General features: G+C 34.1%; 1 protein-coding gene across 1 annotated transcript in view; it reads left to right on the top strand.

The window, feature by feature from the left end:
- The window catches only part of LOC123864469 (Krueppel-like factor 8), a 79595-nt gene extending 59405 nt beyond the window's left edge, over positions 1-20190 (top strand). The window contains exon 2 of the mRNA XM_045904934.1: positions 17705-20190. Coding sequence (XP_045760890.1) covers positions 18158-19882 — 1725 coding nt within the window. The 5' untranslated portion in view covers positions 17705-18157 and the 3' untranslated portion in view covers positions 19883-20190. The remainder of the gene's footprint in view (positions 1-17704) is intronic.
- Positions 20191-21302: the final 1112 nt, after the last annotated feature.

Raw genomic sequence — 21302 nt, forward strand, 5'->3', positions numbered from 1 at the left:
CTGACCCGCACCGGCTTCGCTCAGGTGGAATTTTTGAAATTCTGTGAAGGGGTGGAATTTTCAAAAATAGTGAAAACTTCCTGAAACATATTCTTTTCATTTTTGCCTCAAAGCCCAAATATAATAACAAAATACCTTCAAAAATGGATGATGATTCAATGATGGAATTACTAAAAGTTGTAAAACACAGTATTGCACCAATAAAAGTCCTATGAGGTTTATACGTCATAAAAGTAACCTAGTATCAAAATTTAGAATTTCTCTAAGACACACCGCCCAGATGATAGATCAGTCAATCAGAACAAGTGTTTTATATATAGTATAGATTATAAATAGAATTTAAATTATAAATTGTAAATGAATTTAAGTAGGTATTTACACGCCGAATTGGCAGAATATGTTGGAACTGATCAAAAAGTAGTTTGATCTTTTTTGTACTTATATTCCAGCAAATAAAACTACACAATATCTTTATGTTTAGGTACTTAGTTCTTTTTAAATTGTTAGCATCTGCATCACTTATTTAATCTAATTTAATTTGTAAATACCCTGTATCTACAAATTGAATTAGATGTAGGTAACCTACAAGAAATATTTTGAAGTAGGTATAATCGATATTAGAGTTACACCTACTATCTTCAGCGATTATTTTTGAATTTTATCCGATAAAGTAAGAAACCAAGTCATCTACCATGACCTACACTGTTATCAGTCAATTCGATCACCGTTAGTTCGCTCCTGCTACAATTTGGACGATCATGATAACGTGTTTTTATACAACTACGTTAAAATTATTATTATCAGAATCAAATCGTCGCTCGGCTCCGATATGCACCAGTTTAAATTAAATGTCAATATTTGGAGCGCCCAAAGGAAAGTTTATAAATAAATTGTTTTCACTTTAAGCTTGTTGCAATTGCCTTCACAAAGTTTTAAACCTTCAATTAATACATAAGATTCCGGTTTCTTAATATCGCCGCTCTTGTTTTAATTATTATTTAAGTAATTTGATTTTAATATTATGGAAGTTGATTTTTATGAAATCAACAAACGCTTGTTGCAAACAAATTTTATGGTAAAATGGAAACCACTGAATCCTTACACAAATAAAGGGTTGACTTTTAAAAGTCAATAGATTTCTTTCTCAGTGACTTATTTATGTTTGCTTACTATTTACCAAAAATTTTATAAACCTCCAGATAATCAAAGCTCGGTTATTTTTATTTTAAACACTGAAGACAAACTTCTATGCTTTTGTCTGTGACAGACACGCGGAGCAACTCAGACTACATAGCTGACGCGAGGTTTACACATTTTTGACACAGTACTTGCGTGTTTCAAAAAATAATGGCGGCCTTTTACCAGGGTTGTTGCTTACGAATATCTTACGGTGTATTTAAATCTGTACAAATGTAAATTATGTACTTAATTTACCTATTATCTTAATTATGTATATTAATATATTATAATATAAATCTGTCTAATTCACTTTATGATGGTAGATACAAAAAAATACTATATTATTATTTACTAGCTGACGCCCGAGACTTCGTTCGCGTGGATATAGGTCCTTAAAATCCCGTGGGAACTCTTTGATTTTCCAGGGTAAAAGTAGCCTATGTGTTAACCCGGGGTATAATTTATCTTCACTCTGAATTTCAGCCAAATCCGTCCCGTAGTTTTTGTGTGAAAGAGTAAGAAACATACACACATACACACAAACTTTCACCTTTATAATATTAGTGTAGTGTAATGAAATGTAAAGTGTAATGTGGTGTGATAATATTAGTGTGATTGTTTCAGCTACTTTGTAAAAACATTTTTTATGGTAGTTTTTCTTTTATAGTACCTACTACTCTGTTTATATTGTTTTGATTTCAAAACTTACACATTTGCTACATTACAAATTAATTATATTAATTAAATAATTAGTAAATAAATTACTTATATCAATTACTATAATCAAAACCAACAAAACTGCGTTAGTATTTGAAAGCAAATTACTGAAACCAGGAAGATATTAAAATATTAAATATCGCTGTATAAAGTTGTAAGTATACAACGAGTATATCATTTAAGTATATTATCAGTAGGTAACGTTTGAGTTTGACACATTATATGAGCTTTATATCGTCTCTACACTTGTTTAGCGGAGAGGCTGTGCAGCTGGTGTGCGGGGCGTCCCCACCCTGATTGCCGTCTCGATCTGTTGAGTACTATACCTACGTAGATAAATTGGGAGCCCAAAAGATAACTTACTTATATTTAAAACCTAAAGGATAATTAACGGCTTTCCCACACCCCACTTTAATAAGCGTAAGAACGATTATTGCAATTTCGCATAAAGCTACAGCTATTGGATTTTCCTTACCATTAACGTACTTTCACTTTTTTTATAATTGTTGAGAACTTATATCTTTAGAACTGGAAGCCCTTAAAACAAATTATCGAAAGTAAGTCTCTAGGTTTCCCACAAGGACAAACGTGTTTTTAAAACTAAGATGTTTTCTTTACGCTCACGAGCGATCAACGCCAATCATTGATTTAATTTATGTACTTGCACCGGCATAATATAAATAAACAAAGAGCCAAAAAACTGGATACTGACGGATGTGGTATGAGTTTAAAGAAACTGTAAGAAGTAATAAACCGTTGAAAATTCATAGAAAACCACGATATCAAGAAATATGGTAAAAATAGTAGTTGACATTATCATAATATCATACCTACTAATATTATACAGGCGTTTGTTTGTTGGTTTGTCCTTCAACCACGCCGCAACGGAGCGACGGAATAGTTAAGGATCTGGAAAGCGATTTTTATCCCGGAAAATCAAAGAGTTCCCACGGGATTTAAAAAAACCTAAATTTAGTACTGTCCAACACACCTAGGTTTTCCTTTCAGGTAGAGATTGCTCTAAGCAATACAATTGTTTTTAGTTTCTTTGTTTTGTATTGATTATTTCATGTTTTGTGTGCAATAGTTTTCTATCTATCTATCTAAATTCACGCGGATTAAGTCGCGGGCATCAGCTAGTAATAGAATAACCGAGTATTTGGGTAAATTGAAACCCAAATAAACACGGAAAATATAAAATAAATAAATTGAAACACTGACAAAGTATTTGTTGTTTAAAACTTTGCCTTGAGTGAGTGTAATAAACTGACCAGCGGACAAAATAATGACCGACAGTGCACGCAAACATAACTACTTACGACGCTATTATTTTTAATTTTCCGTAAGTAGTAGTGCTATTGTCTACGAAAGTACTTACTAACACAGAAGTAATTTATTGTACACACAACATTTAAAAAAAAAACAACAAGTGTTAAAAACAAGTTATGACGGGTTTAAGTCTATCTACAAAAATTATGTTTCACCCAAATTGTGTAGTGTCAATATCAGTATCAACTTTTGCTTGCAAAAAACTGGTTAAAAACTGCTTAAATCAGGACTTTTTGACTCCATCTTTTCGTTTAGCTCAGTTTATTTAATAACACAAATTCAATTATTTTAAAGCTATAGAGCGTTTTCTTGGAACGAGCTTGATAATAAATCTTCACTGTTCCACTAGCGTCAGACGGAAAATATTACGAATATAATACGTTTTAACGCTCACAAATCTTAATTAATAGTATCCCTAAATATGTCACATAATTCAAACTATGTAAAGATAGAACTGTTAACTACGTTAAGTGAACAATGGAGTTCCAGTTTCATTCTCCCTTCACGTAAATCGTACGAATTATAATACAAATTTACAAATAGAATGTAAATACAAGGGAATAAAATACAATCAGATCTCGAGATGCCGGTTGAATTCAGTATATCTTTCGGCACCGATCTATGTTAATAGTTTGGTAGGACATTTACATTGGTGCATCGGTAATGGCCACTGGCCGCAGCATTTGCCTCAAGGCCTTCGGTGAAAGGATGCATGAATCTGGATCATCCCAGCCTTCGACGCTATGAAAATTATTATTGGATCATAAACGCACTCGCAATGTTCCAGTATTAATAAAATCATTACTGCATTCTCGAATAGGTTGTTAATACATAAACGCCGTGATAGCGAAATGTTACAACATCGACCAGACTTTTTGGCTCTTAGTTGTAATAGCAAGAAATATACACTTGTTGCCACACTCATCCAAATATTTTTAAGTAAATGATGGCCACGACTTCGTCCGCGTAAGTTTCGGCTATTTAAAAATCCCTTAAGAACTTTTCGACTCTCCCGCATAAAAAGTACTTATATGATGTATATCCTATATATACTCTATATAAATGTACCCATCTCTGGGAAACAATCAGTCCTTGTGCCAAATATTATAAGATGCCCGAAACTTCTTCAGTGTGGATTTAGGTTTTTTAAAATTCCCATGGGAACTCTTTGATTTTCGGCATAAAAAGTAGCCTAATGTTCTTCCCCGTTCTGTTAGTTAAGTAAGTAGTAGTGTAAATAGAAGTATTGATAATATACTTTTCTACCTATATAAAAATAGTGCTAACATATTAACATTTCAGTGAATAATTAGGTAAGTATTGGCTCCCTGGTTCGATTGAAACATTCTGTGGGTGTCACTAGTTTTCTCATACCTTATTTAAGACACAATTTGTTGATGGGGTATGCAGTTTGTTCCTATAAGGCCGGTTAGCTTCGACACCATCACGGAATATGCAAATGATGCTAAACTGCCGCGTTACGAAATATAACCGACCGATAGACGAGATAATACCTATAAATAAGGACAAACTCTTAATGGTGAAATAAGCTGATGGTGTGAGATCACGACTTGGAAATTATTAGACGATGCATTTTCATCGCAAAAGTACTGTATTAGATTAGTTATTATGATCGTATAAAATAATGGACCGTGTTTAATGCTGCCTTTGTATTAACTTTTAGTGAACGTTAACTAAAACAAAAGATTGCAATTGCCGTAATGCAAATGTAATAATATTATGTATGCAAGAAGAAATATATCTAAAACTCTATTTAATATTACGAAAGAGGCGCATATTCGTTTTTGAAATTATTGACTTAATTAATTGTTAAATAATAATTAATAGAAATATTACAACTATAATCCATGCTTCCATACCATTCCATATTATAAATGCGAAAGTGTGTCTATCTGTCCGCTAGCTATTCACAGCCTATCTGTTTAACCGGCTTTGATGAAATTTGGTACAGGCACAGGCTACTTTTTTCTGAAAAATCAAAGAGTTCCCACGGGAATTTGAGGAAACTGAAATCCAGTGGGCATAGCCGTGGGCATTATCCAGTAAAGACATCAATATAAGCATTTTGGAATGTACAAACTCTTTGCCATTAAGAATCACATACCTCAGTATAAAATATACATATTCATAAATACGATCACAATAGAAACCAGTTTGATTACAAGTAGGCTAGGTTTAGGTTTTTGAAACGTCATGTACTTATTTTAGTTTTTTGTGACTCTACTACTGATGACTTGACACTTGGTGGTAGAAGTAGATACCTACTAGTGCAAACAGAGGCATGTCGGCGGCAAGACGAGTATGTACGACTGTACGTATATGTTACTTAATTTAACATTTTTAACAGCAACATACTTAAAAGTTTTCTTTTATTATGTTGCTTAGTTAATCGTGGTCAGCAATATATTATCTCCATTAAGTAGTAGATACAGAACAAGATATCACATGTAGGTACCGAATAACACGACACGCTTATTATGCCCGCCTATCATTGCTTAATGTATTCATTTTACGTATATTAGTAGCTGAGTATACTACATTTTACTTCCTGAACAGTACGTTTCAACTACTTTGTCCAGTCAAACTTAAATTATGAACATTTTTTATTGCTCTGATTTTTACTCAACCACTTATACCTACAAATCTGTTTTTTCTTCTTACTAACTCGTACTTATACAGTGTTGTGATATAATATTTAAAAAACTTAATGCAGTTCAACGCAATTTAAAACCTTTTATGATCATTCTGCAATTAAAAAACTTATATATTTTTTAAACATTACCACTCATTAAAACATGAAATAGCTCCCGGCTTTTGTATTTTGGTAGATAATCTTATTTACTTTCTGATTTTTAAAATGAATATTAAATAAATGTGATAAAAATTAGTCAACAAAATTTTTTGATTTTTGTGAGATTTCATCTGGATTTCATGCATTAAATAAAAAACTAATTATTAAAATAATTTTGTGTTGCTATAGTTCTAACCACCTGAAGGAGACACCTAGTAGGAAGTAGATACGAGTATAGGTATACCAACATGTTTGGCTGTCAATTTTTGATAGCAATTTGCTTCTGTATAATTTTTTACTTTACGTTATTAACTTTCATTATATAACTAGCAATTAGTTGTTTCTATTATAACGAGTACACTACCATCAAGCTTGTCATAGCATCATCTTTTATATATATCCATTCCTTATTCGATCATGTCGAGTCATCAATAATGTCGTAATCGGAAATTATTTTTTTCGTCTGCTCTATCTGATTTGTTGATTTGATGAATGATTATAATCATTATACTTAATATATAAATTGTAATTGACTGGTAAAGTGAATTTCAATAGTGTTTGGTTTGAATTGCTATTGACAATATTTACTACTTGATTGTCGAAGATGCTTATTATGTTAATATTAAAGGCTTTTCAGTTACATATTTATTTATTTTTTTAGCCTTGCATATTCTCGATCATTATTCGCATGTGAATGAAAATGTATATTTAAAATCATCCCAATTTCTTTGCTATGTTATTTTATCTAAACCACTCCAATCAACAGATTGCATCAGGCACCTATTCTTAAAATAATATTTTTTAAAGCAGGTTTATATTTTTAAACAGTGAAGAAGCCAATTAAGTTAATCGATTCATTTTTTTTATATAAACTGCCCAAAGCTTTCAACGCATACAATATGAAATTAAAAACATATTTTCGTGTATTAACTTTTTAATGCACATCAAAATATGTAAGTGTCAAGTATATACTTACCATTAACATTACATTTATCACGGAAGCTTTTTAAGAAGCCGTAGAAGTAAGCAATGAGACTTTTTTGTTTAATTTATAAAATACTTGGAACAGCAGTGATCCATGTAAAGCTCTGTAAGTAAAGTACCTTCGCGAGTTGCTAATTTCCTACTGACAACATTATTTTTAATTTCTTCAATTATTAACAACCTGCTGCCTGCTGCATAACTACCAAAGTATATTTAACACAACATACTCGTAATATAGCATACGTAAATAGTCTAATGTTGAAATAGGTATTTAAAATAATATTTTTTATTGTGATGTTCAAAATAAATTCATTTTTGTATCATAAAAAATGAAATTGACTATTTAACTAACATCTGGTTTAGAGGAGGTAGATACCTTCTTGATAAAATAAATCCTCTCTCAACTTTACTATAGGCACCTATATGTAAAGAAAAAATTATATCAGGGGTATGAAAATACAAGTGGTGGACTATAGATTTATTTCAAACTCATCCCTTAATTAATTAGACAGCTGCCTAGCTGCACACTATAATCTATAGGATATTTTGTATTAGCGCATTATATAACGTTGACGATCTATGATATAATAAACACAAACAGAAATCGCACGTCACCCAGTAAATGATCTAAAGTAAGACGCAGAAAATGGCGTGTCAGGTTCGTGCAAGTCACAAGTGAAACTTAAAAAGTTATGAAAACCTTCATACACACTACCGTATCCAATTTCAAGTTGATGTTGTACACAAGGGAATAACAGTGATTAAACACTTTAAAGAGTGAAGGTAGGTTCACACGAAACAAGAGCAAACCGGATCCAAATCGGGGGAGCGTTTTCTGTAACTGGAGCGGCCGGCCGGCTCGAATATCGCCCCTTATGTCGATAATAAGATTTTCTTTAACACCGCAATACCGCAGTTTCTCTTTTTTGCGAGTGCACCTGCGATGTAGGACAATCTTGGCTTATTTCGACACAGCATCGTGATTGATGCTTATCAAGCAAATCATATTTTAAAGCACTTTGACGCGTTTTCCGCTTGCAGTAATTTATTTCAGTGTCTATCGCTGTTTTATATCTTTTAGTTCAAAGAAAGTGACTGACATGAGTAACAAAACGAAGAAATATAACATAATTATTATAAATCCGGGTTTCCGTGCGTTGCATATTAAAATTATTGATAAACTAGCTGATGTCCGTGACTTCATGGATTTAGATTTCTAAATTCCCGATAGAACTCTCTGATTTTCTGGGATAAAAGTAGCCGAAATCATTCCCAACTACGAGTATTCTTCGTATTCGTTACTCAGTTGTGGCATGATTGAAGGACAAACCAACATACAAACATACTTTCGCATCTATTAATGGGTGGCGATAGGATTAGGGAAAAATTTGATTAAGTAGGAATCTAATAATAACTAGGCAAGCATGTTAAAGTTCATGAATAAATAAAACACCAGCCAAGCACAAGTTTTTATACTAAAAACATTTATATTGGGACACATAATCGTAGTTATCAGAACATAAATGCCAAAAGGATATTTCTCCAATAGCAGCAGGTACGGTATTCATTTATGTAGATACATACACGGGAGCGTAGTCATTGAATGCCAGCAGACAAGCCGCTAGCCGCGTGGGAAACTCGAGCAGTAATACTGTTAAAACGTACTCAACCATATTTTACGTCAGATTCGACGCACTCCAGTTACCGAACGAACTCGTAAGTAATCTACTCTATTAGCTGCGAATGGATTGTACATCCTTGCGAAGACATCGCCTTAGGACCTGAGGCCAATCTCTGTGGACAAATAACATACCTACAAAGTTAGTAACGTTAATTAAAACCCTTACCGAATATTCAAATTGAATAGTTATAGGTCTCTTGCGTTGGTTTCACGTTGCACTATTTGATATAGGAACAACAGTTGAGATTTTCGGATTAATTAGTCATCTATTTAACTCTGAACATAAAAATAATAATATTTATGTACACTATTATTATAAAGCAAAAGTACGAATTTTATGACTTTGTGTAATTATGTGGAAAATGTGCTCTGGAATCACTCCACCTATTTGAAAAATTCTTTCACTATTTCAAAGGTATACAGTATTCTAGATAAACATAGGCAATTTATTAAACTTAGGCGAAGTCGGGGCGGAGCCGCTAGTTATATAATAAATGTGATTCTCAACGTAACAATTTTAGAACAAAATATAAAATTAAGGAAATATTTTATAGTACCTACCAACTAACAAAATCAATTCGATTGAAAAGACTCATAAGAAATGCATTGGTTCCATTTGGAATGTTATTTGAAGTGTTCTCGATTTTTGTTGATTACATTTTTATTGTACTATGTTGAAAACGAAGGCAACTTCGCAATTTCACTTTTACTGTTATTGAACTTAAAGTCGTAAGAATTTGACATCGAATTGTATGTTAACACGTGTACGAGAGAGATCAAAGTTTGGCACGCAAACGATCTTCTTCACGAGAATGTCAGAGGTGAGCAAGTCAACCGTCCGCGGCCGAGTACGAGTGACGCGATGACGTTCTGGTATGCGCCAGAGTTTTTTGCTTCACGAATTGCGCCTGTTACACGGATCAGTCAACATTTGTCATATTAATTTATTCGATTTAATTTTTAGAAATGTATACAAAAATAGTATAAATAAAAATTCAGTTTCAATCATTATCATGATCGCCCCATTACTGAGCACAGGATTCCTTTCAAAATGAAAAGGGTTTAGGCAATGTCAGTCCGCCACTCTGAAAAAGACATCACACATCCTTGAGAACATTAGGGTGAACTCTCATGCATGCAGGTTTCCTTGCGATGTTTTCTTTCACGTTATTTAAACGTACATAGCTCCGAAAAGTTAGAGGTGCGTGTCCGAGATCGAAACCCCGACCTCTGGAAATGGAGGCGGACGTCTGAACCACTAGGCTATCACGGCTTAAGGTTCCAATACCATACTATAATTACCACTGGTAAAATCTATATTTCTCGCAGTCGCAATAGGTGCTTAATAACTCAAATAAGAACGGGTAGTGGTAGAGGTAGACTACGCATTACATAAATTACAATGACAACTGAAAATTTACTTGCCTTGCCAATCACGCGCTTCGTGGTGCACCTGCGCGTGCACCTCGTCGTTCCATTTTCGAAAACGAACAGAGTCTCAAGTCCTCAAGTCGGCGCAAGACATGTCTATGTAAGAGCGCCAATTAAAACCGTAGCATTGTCGTCGAGCTCATATCGCTTTAGGAAATCGCCGTCCGCCGCGAGTCCACGACCGTGCGCAGGCGACACTATCGCTTCCATCGAGATTATACCATTAATTGTTGCTTATTTTTGCAGCAAATAAATACAATACAATTTGTAGACATCATTCGATCACCGGAGAAGATAAATTGGAGCACTGTAGTTCCTATTGGGGTCATTCGGCTCCATGTTAATTAAGATAACGAGATATACCTAGCACTCCTAAATTACCAATAGTTAGTCAAGTATTTTGTTTATAGTGTGATTGCAAGATAACTTATTACAGGCCAACTTGTTAGAGTTATAGTTAAATTTACGCTCAAGACTCTCTAGAATCATGTTACTCGTTTACGGTTTCGATTACGACTGGGAACACGCATATAAACCGATACAGCAGAGTAGATTTATGTTTCATAAAGGTACCTATATACTTTTTATTAGCTAATTGGGAATTAACATAAATAATAATATGTAGGTACCTACTTAGTAATAAAAATTAACTATTTAATAGTCTGCATATATAATTAATACATCCTACGGATAAATAATTAATACTCAACCCATCGGAAAGTTTAGGTAGGTAAATATAGTTACCTACTTATGTATTTTGTGCCAAAACATTTCCTGTTAATGTTTAGGTATGTATGTACCTATAAAGTAATTGTGTATGTAAATTAGGTATATTATGTGTAAGAATATTCAGAGAAGTGGGCCAAAGAAAATTGCTTTTGTGATGCCGTTTTTTGCTCGACTAATGTCTTAGGTTGAGTTGCATGACTAAACTTACGTTACGGTTACCGTTAAACTCTGACCGTCAATAAGAGTAAAATAGGTTTCACAAGTCAGGATTTGTTAACTTTAGACCAAAATTATATATATATATATATATATATATATATAAAGTATATCTTTAACTAAAATCTCGGAGCTAAAAATACTTTGCCTTTTATTGGTGATCAAAGTTAACCGTAACGTAACTTTAACTGCCTGTCATGCAACTGGACCCTAATTTCAAACCGAAATATCTGTTTTTTGCATCGAATAAAGGTCAAGTGGAAGGAAATAGTTCAGCGCAGAGTAGGCACGCATTTTGCTTGTGTTGCTCTTTGTGCTTGTTTTAAATATTGAAGTTCAGCATCTATCTTCGTACAGATGATTACCTCCGTGATACATAGCCTCGTGTTTCTAAATAAAATGTGAAGGATATCTATAAAAAAAATCTATATGAAGCGTTGGACTAGGCTTAATTTTATGATAAAATAATAGGTAAGTCAAAGGCATGTATTGTTTTATTTGCTTTTTTCACCTAGACAAAAGACACCACCAAAAATTACTGAAGTATTCGTGACGAAATTAAATTATAATAATTATAATTACGAATCTTAGGCTGCACCGTATTGAAACACTACCAATTTCCTAACTCCGGGCTAGTATCCAGAGCTGTACAGAAAATCCAGATAGGTTTATAGGTACCCTACCTGGGGATCTAATCAGGAGCTCGTTCTTTACAGTCCAACATGCTAAACACTTTAACCAACGAGGCAATTACAAATTTAGTATACTTACATATTCTCAATGATGTCATTTTATTTATAATTCTACTTCTTACAATATGAGCTTTACCAAATATCCAAAACAAAGTAGTATGTCACGTAAAATTTTAATTTATTGTAAAAATTCAATTTGAAATAATAAACCTGGGTATTTTACCTAGGTTATAAGAGGAATTAAAATAAATTAACATAATTATTTTAAAGCTCTTTGTTAAATCCGTTTCATAATACCAATACATAGGTATAATTAGCGGCTGCTAAAATCGTAAAATGTAAATGAGGGTTATAATGGTTATGGTATATTTTCATCGATTGTGGCATAACGATTGTGTCGTGATCCAATTGCTTGTGTCGGAGGAGTGCGGCGCGGGCGCACGCTGCGGTGGCGCAACCAGCGTCGCTCGTTAACCCACATCACAGTATACAAATTATTACACATAGTGTGGACGTTGCCTCCTGTGATACACCTTCCATGCCTGTTAACGTGAATAACTTGCCTAAAAATGTACTCAGAAAGTACTTAAAAAACCAATACTTTACCTACCTACCATTCGTATCATAGCTACATTATATAGACACCATTATCTAAAAGACTAAAACCATTTCGACTACCATCAGTAGAACTCCTATAAGTAGGAAGTTTGATTTCCGGCACGGGCAGGTTCAAAATTTTTAATTTCTATACAGCTATCTCTGGTGTTTTCTGGTGGGAGTCTTCCGTAGTGGCTGCTGACTACACTGTTGCTAAAGACGTGCCGCCAAGCGCATCAGTGCTCCGGCACGATACCAAATAGAGGTTATGGGTTGTTATGGGTTTAGTAAAACTGCCATATCCCTACCAACTTAGCCCCCTTCTTCGACTACAACATCACTTAGGTGGTGCTTACCACAGACTACTACACTAGGTAGTAGAATTTGTAAAACAATTAATTGATGCAATAGTGATAATTGATTATATATACTTAAAACTAAAGCTACGAGGTTTCCAAACGCGCCCTGATCTGGGAAGAAGCTCACAACAAACTCAGCAGAGTCGAGCGCTAAAATATTGTCATCGATTAAAAAAACATCAATCTTATCAGATTATTTCAGGAACCAAATGAAAATAACAAGGTTAATTCATAAATAAATTATCTATTAATTATTATCTTTTTACAATCTTTCCTGTTGTAAAATTATTTCATTTATTCACTCATTTTTAAATCACTAATTTATAATATCAATAAATAGTGATAATATCAACTTTAAGCCGGGGTGAGTTAGCTAGTAACTGAAGTACCTACTTTTCACGTCTTGATTAACAAAGATTATTTATTATTCGGGATTTTTGTCTGTATGAGTATGTTAAATAAGTAGCGCGCGCTTTGAAGAAAATCTCTAATATTATAAAGAGGTAAAGTTAGTTTGTAGAAAGTATAATCTCTGGAAATACTTACTGAACCTATTTTGAAAAATCTTTCACCAGTAGAAAGCTACATTATTCCTGAGTAACATAGATTATATTTTATTTAAAAAAAATAGAGAACCCTACGAAAATTGTAATAAGCTATCCGTGCAAAACCGGGGCGGGGCGGGTTCAAAAATCTCTTAGATACATCTAAATATTTGATACAGAGATATCTTGCATCCTGGAGAGGGACACTACTTCTTATCCCGGAAAATCAAAGTCCCCCACGGGATTTTTGAAACCTATAATCAACGCGAACGATGTCACGGACATCATATATGTGCTTGGTCCAGTCGTGGTAAACTGAATAGATACTTTCTTTGCAATGTAAAACACTGCCTACATTTATTGTAAAATCACTAAAATATTACACACTCTGAAACTAACATTATTCAAGTGGTTAACTCGCCTATTACGTATACAAATGTAGTAAAGTCTTAACGCATCAAAGTAATAACGCAAAGTACACTATTAAGATTTAAATACTTTTGTGTCGCAATGACATAAGTATTGATTAGATTTTGAATTTTACGACCCTCAGTCTCACGTTTCTGGCCAACTGGCCAAACTAAATAGTCTAATTTATGATCCTCACTCCTCAGTACCTGAAAATAATTCACCTACTATGTAGCAAGATAAACGGATTACAAAAATATACTATGTAGATTGTAGGCACTATTACTAGTAAATTGAAATTATGCAACACCCGTGATAATAAAATTAATCGTGGATAATAATTTCATATAGTAAAGAGCAGGAGGTCAAATGATAAATAATAACATATTCCTCCGGGGAATTTTAAGCACGTAAATATCGTGTGTTTAAACGTACGAGTAACAGCAACTGTTAAATTGAAATATAATGTAAACTTACATAAAAGTTATATTTTTGGGTTGTGAGTTGCTATACCTACTTAGCAACTCATAATCCCACTTTTTTAGTAACAATTCTTTATTCGATACGAGTTAGCCCATGCCTGCGATCGAACCTGGTGGTGCGTGATGATGATGCAGTCTAAGATTGAAGCGGGTTATCTTGAAAGGGGTATGGCGGTTTCATTAAATCCGTACCCCGGCTACTACACGGCATCGTACCGAAACGCTAAACACGCAGGCACGGCTTTGCCGGTAAGGTGTTAATGTTTGTCTATCAGTCTGTCTGTTCGTTACTTAAGGGTTTGCTTATTGTTTATACGATTAAGTTGAAACTTTGTAATGCAATATTAAGATCAACCAATATTGATATACTAAGCAATATTTTTGTTTGGTGATGATGTTATTGAATTATCAATCAAAAAAAATATCCCGGGAGACATTTTTTTTTTAAAAAGAATATTAGCCATGTTAAATGACTAATATTCCCCTTTCATCTCCAACTAAGCGTCAGGCTTGTGCTAGGAGTAGGTACGACAATAGTGCAACGGGCGGCGGCGAAAACCTTTCCGTTTTCAGTCCATTCCTTTACCGGTTGAGCTATTGAGGCTCTGTTTTCATCTCATTATTACAGGTACCTAATTGTAAGCCATTATTCAGACATGGTTTCTTTTACAATTACCTACTTATAAGTATTAGTTGCAATTCTACTGTGAGATTATACTAATTTACGTCTTATTTCTAATACTAAATCAATTTAATTTTGTTTATTTTTCAATTCGGTATATATATTTATTTATTCTTGTACTGCCTCGTTAAGATTTTGGCTTAGACTTCCAATTGCCTCCATCTGTCGCCAGCTGCTCTGGACTGGTCATTGTTGTATTGATCTCTTTTTCTTTTGTAACTGATCTCGGCTTAATAATACTTATTTAAGATGCATTATTTTTTTTTGTTAATGGAATTAGGGGTTTGATGTACCTTAATGAATGAGTTATAACTGTAAGATTTTGTTGAAAGTGTAGCAACAAATGTGAATATGATTACTGGTAAAGTCGGTAAAGTGAATATTTTTATGAAGGTACCTACTTCTTTCTTATAAATATATGAACGCGTACAGTTGTATCAGTTAACAGATGTAATATTATACGTCGTGTTTCGGTTGGCCAGCTTGCTCCAATTCGTCGTGTCGTTTGACATACCTTTCTCATTTTACGTGTAATAATAAGCAAAATGGAAACACCGAATTAATTATAAAACTAAAATAAAATATAGAACACAAAAATGTTTCTGCCTATGTCGTTATAGACTGAAATCCTCCAACCCAAAGGTAATACGATGTTGAAGAACGTGCCTAATTTTAGACCATTAAATCAATGCATTAGGCACATTCTTTTTTTTTATTGTAGTAGCACACGCCGGGTATCTGCTAGTAAATTATAAGTTTAAAAAAAAACATTGAGTTACATTTATCCTTTCACCTAATAAATTGATGAAAAAGAACGGTGTTTTTAATCTTCAGTGTAGGTTACATAAGAAGCTTAACACCAAGTGGTTACGAGGAAAAGTCAAACGTAAAAAAAATGTAACGGATGCTTAGATAAGAATTAGAATAACAAACCGCAACTTGTGTTCGCTTCACTCGAGCCACAATTCATCTTAATGAAGAGTAGTCTATACTTGAGTACATAATGTCGAATATTTTTGTAACAAAATAAAGTTCCAAACTAAAAGCGAACTGCTTCTTTATAAAATATTTCCACAGATTATTAATTAGGTACCATCTGATGCCCGCTACTTCATCCGTTAGGATTTAGGTTTTTGAAATCCCGTGGGAACTCTTTGATTTCCTGAGATAAAGAGTAACTTATGTGTTAGTCCAGAGCAGACAAGGCGTAAGTACACCATTCAAGAATACGCCAATAGATATAAAGCATAATAATTGTTACGTTTCTCTTTATTTTTATTTTTCTCTTCTTTGTTACAATAATAATTTCCAATTTCCATTTATTGTCATTCATGTTATCAATATAATTATGAAATATGTTGCCTATTGCACACCACTATAATGGTAAATACACTGTAACCTTAAACTTTTGTACCACCTATCGTAAAACGTGTATTTGCAATAAATTAATTATGATTATGATTATGATTATAATCTATCTTCATTCCAAACAGCCAAATCCGTTTAGTGCGTTTCCCGTATCGAGTAACAAACATACACACACACTCACAAACATATAAACTTTCGCCTGTATAATATTATTATGAAGTTATATAGTTATATTTTCTCCGTCTATAAATAAGAGATATTTGAAATTGGTCTAGAGCTTATACATTTTTAAATTGTTATCAAGCTCGATTTTTTGTTCTCTTGAAGTAGCTGTGTAGACGTATTTTTAGCTTATTATGTCCGCTGAATAGAATTGTCATCATAAATATGCAAGAAACATATGCAATATGCACACAGTTCGGAATCAAATCAGTTCGGCAATATTATACGGGAACCGATAAACCGAAATAAGTACTAATACCACAAACTATGCTAATACTAATAGCCTTCCGTAGTCGGGTAAAAAAGAGCACGACTTTACCGCAGCAGCGGACTAAGGTCGTTGGAGGCCTGGGGTGCCATCATTAAATGAGGCCTCCGTTCCCTTGTATATTTATTTTTCTCGGATTTGATTCTTAGAGGAGACCAGCCTGCTGATTCGCTAACTCAGTGTCTAACTCCGAATAAAAGCCATCGAGCTCATTTATTTTTAATCCACTAAAAGTTTTCTACGAAAAATTATTTTAATTTCACTCAGTGAAGCAGCAATGTATATATTATCAATGTCAAATGAGCTCCGTGGCTATCGGTCAGTGTTAGGTACACACTGAGTTAGTGAATTACCCCGCAGAATGAAATAAATTAATTAATAATGAAATATAAGCGCGAGCAAAACTAGCTTTTGACAGAAATTACGTTATTTTAATTTTTTTATGAGTGCCTCTGTAAGCTTATAACTATAAGCTTATTCTAATTTGGACATATTTGGCATTTTAATTTTATCATTATAAGTACTTTTCAAAGTTTCCAAGCCCCAGACCTGAGGCCCGCACACCGCTCACAGCCCACCCTAAATCCGCTACTGCTCTGCCGCTATGAGAGCTTTAGCTACAGCCATGCTACAGCACAGACGGAAAGCGTTCGTGAAACCTAGTCGGTGGCGCGCCGCGTGACTCGTTCGCCCTGGTTTTATACAGGCTCTAAACACAAGAATCGACTAACATATTAATGAAAGGTTCAGATGCGGTATTGGTAGAATATATTTTTAATCACCTTTAAATTGAATTATTATAATGACGCTCAAAGGGTGTACCTACGCAAATTACTAACGACAAAAAATAGTAACATTGAGATCAAAAGGGGCATACCCTCATTTTAAATCTGATCTGGAAGTATTGTATTTTCTATAATATATAATGTAGATTTATGAAAAACCGAATTAGCATTTACGTAGATTGACAATGAAACTAATACTCATTTTTCTTTTATTTCAGATCTGAAAGAAGACCATCATCGTTGGGCGTTGCCGTCGTTTATACACCTGTATAATGGAATATAAGAATTTTAGTCACCGTGTCGTTAAAGTGAAGAACTAAACTCCTTCGTTAGCAACGTACGGGATTGGGGTGAATAATGGGAAAAAGAAACGTTCGGATCAAGTTTGCACATTCGATTGGTCCGCCCATTAGTTTGAGTGCACTAGGCATTTCCGATTAGCACCCCAATCTACGCCTTCTCCCACTATCAGTTACCGACGCTCTAGCGACTGCCAATAAAAGTACAAGTCATACCGGGTTATAAGAGTAACTCATTTTAACTTAGATATACTTACTGTAGTACAAAAAATAACTGACCACGGCACAAGATTGCTTAATGTAACTAAATCGGATCGGAAACTAAGCCCGTGCCGAGTCGTCGTCCTCGGTTAAAATATATAAACGGTAGTCATGACGACCACTGCACCAGAATTGTCAAAGTCGGATTTTTTTGAATTCGTGACCTCAAATGAAGTAACCGATGCTCAGTATAAACAGCAAATGCGATCTGTTAACGTGTTTATGGAATCGCCTGACTCGAGATCGAACCCTCTGTTGTCGGAAGAACCTAAGGAACAGAACAATAATAGTCTAATAAGTGTAACTGGGGTTCAGTCCTCCACTACAAACAGCATGACTGTCGCCACAACCTCCAATCCGCTACAAAGTTTTGACTCCATATGGAATGTCGACCGAGATAGAGATCGGATTGAGACGTCAATGTTAGAAGATCTTAACAAATATTACTGGAGCCAAGAGAATGAAATGACCACACATTCATGTACTGACACTACTATTTCGAATAAATTGATAAGTAATAATACAGACGGGCAAATATATACACTGACAGTTCTTAATCAAGATATTAATGAAACGAATACAAATCGCTATTGGGTTAAAGAAGAAGATGTTTCTATGTCCAGTCCTACGGATATGGAACAAAATCCATCATTAGATCTTGAAACTATATTAAATATGAACGGTTTTCCTAACGACTTCAGCCAAGACTCACTTAATACGTTACCTAAAGTAGAAAGTTTTAGTTATGAAGATGGAGATTCACAAAATACGAGCACAGAACTCAGTACAAGCAGCTTAGTTAAAATAGAACCTTTCACCTATGATGAAAATGAATATCATAGCAATGATAAAAAAGACGAATCTACGCATAGCCCAATCATCGTAACACCTACCATGTTAGAAGTCGAATATAATAATAATAATAATGACTGGAAATTAACTGATCAAAATACAGAGTCAAATGAATCATTACTGCGGAGTGCCTTACAAGGAAAAGCCTTTGTTAGATATAGTACACTACTGAAAAATGCTGTAGAGAAAATTGATGCTGAAACTGAATTAAAAAGAGTCATTATAAACAATAATAACAAAGCCGATGTACCATCAATGTATCAAGACACGAAAGATACAGAAAATGAATTATTAATGGCAATAGGACCACCAAACGGCAATGTTAATATATCTATACTATTAGAAGAACCTACCGCCACTGTGATCACAAATGGTGAAAATCCAACATCAACACAAAGTGTGGATGATATTATATTATCACAGCTCGATTCCACCTACCCTGACGATTACGAAAAATTAAAACGGATAGCAACAGAGTTAGGTGAATCAGTTCAACCTTTCTGTACTGTGGAGCCGATCGATCCCACTCGCAGTATATATAATATTCACCACGTCAACGGTGAGTTAGTTACTATGATTCCTGCCGGTGAAGTTCAGCTGCCACAGCACCTTCAAATAGTAACTGCTTCGCCAACTGTGACAAGTACGAAAGTTGGCAAAAAACATAGAAGACCACCTAGTAAAACTTTGCCCCCGACAAGTCAAACACAATCAGGGACAGCAGTTCAGGCGGCTACATCTACATCGAACGGTGTTAGGAAGGAGAGATCTTTGCATTATTGTTCTATCTGCTCAAAGGGTTTTAAGGATAAGTACTCGGTGAACGTGCACGTCAGGACGCATACAGGAGAGAAGCCCTTCACGTGTTCCCTGTGCGGGAAGAGCTTTAGGCAGAAGGCGCATCTCGCGAAGCATTATCAGACTCACATAGCACAAAAGACAGCAGCTGCTAACGGCGCCTCTAAGCCCACCAAACAGAGGTAACCGCTCTTACCGAATTTCCTGTTCGTATTGATAGTCAATTATTGAACTGAATTACTGAGAGCGAATGTATTTTTAAGCTTATACATAAAGGCTGAAATATCACAGAAGAATTTGGTAAGGTGCTAAATAAATTAATAATTTAGACAGTTAAGGAAAGTGTAAAGGAGAATGTGTCAGAAATTCTCATACTTGTTAATTTGTATGTAACTCCGCCCGTTACCGATTACTTTTAGCTTTAGCTAGTTTTAGCTATAAACAGGTACAATTAAGTGTTTTAATTACGAGATTATTCAAACTATTCCATTCTTCATAATTAATTAGTCATGTACAGTATAATGTTACAAGTATTAGCAATTTCTATGCACTTTAGGTAGGTATATAATATCTATAAATTTTAATAGACAACATTATCAGATAAGTGACCAACAATGATGAACAAATTTAGGATTATCAATAGTTTGGCCGCACTGTAATTTCTCTCGCTGCGCGACCGACCAAACTTTCTAAAAAATAATGAAAAAAAAAACAGAGTAAAAGAACGAGCATTCAGTACTTACCAACTATCTTTCACCGCTTGACTATCGTATCTTTATACTGCTTGCTGTTACTTTGGTCATTTTTTCCTCATATCGACTCATGAATAGCGACGTTTTAACTCAAAAAACTACTTTTTATAAGTGATTCTATAATGTCCTCGTAGCAGCGATGCCTAACACAAGTAACTATATTATGTATCTTTTTCTTTTCTCTTATTGATGACTGGTTTGATAATAATTTTATCAGTTTATACCTACATTTATCGTAATAGTCTTACAAGTTACTACAATCTAATCGATTATATTACATGGTTCTCTACATTGAAGAGTACGGTGAAGGTAACTCGCTCCTAAAATTATTAAATCTTTCGCCTGATATTGGGAGAGGCCTGATTGCACCTAGATTGCTATAAATTTCAAATACGAGTAGTTTCAATAGCTGTCTTTAAAATTGTGCTCCCTTTCTCATCTAACAAATTGGCCTTTCTTTGCTCCTTTCTTATTTACTGCACCGCGCCCTATTGTGGATAGCCCTAGAGGTACCTACATATTTCCGACCTACATATTTTACCGGTACCAACATATTTTATACTCGATTATCCTTGTAGGTATTAAGGACACACACACACAACTTATACGCAAAAAACTGTTTTAATAATCTAAAAGAAATTTTGAATGCTAACCAATTTTATAATGTATACAACTTTCTCAATAATTATGCATGCATACTTAATAATTAATAAACGACCAACGAAAAAACATTATAAGCTGTATTGTATTAATAGTTCATTAGGAGATTACGAAGCATATTAAAAAAATTAAATTGATCTGAACGACCTCTTTAACAGGAAATGTGGTTCTTTTATAATAGGTATCGAGTCGTG

This window comes from Maniola jurtina, chromosome 4 (genome assembly GCF_905333055.1).
Source record: "Maniola jurtina chromosome 4, ilManJurt1.1, whole genome shotgun sequence".
Lineage (NCBI taxonomy): Eukaryota > Metazoa > Arthropoda > Insecta > Lepidoptera > Nymphalidae > Maniola > Maniola jurtina.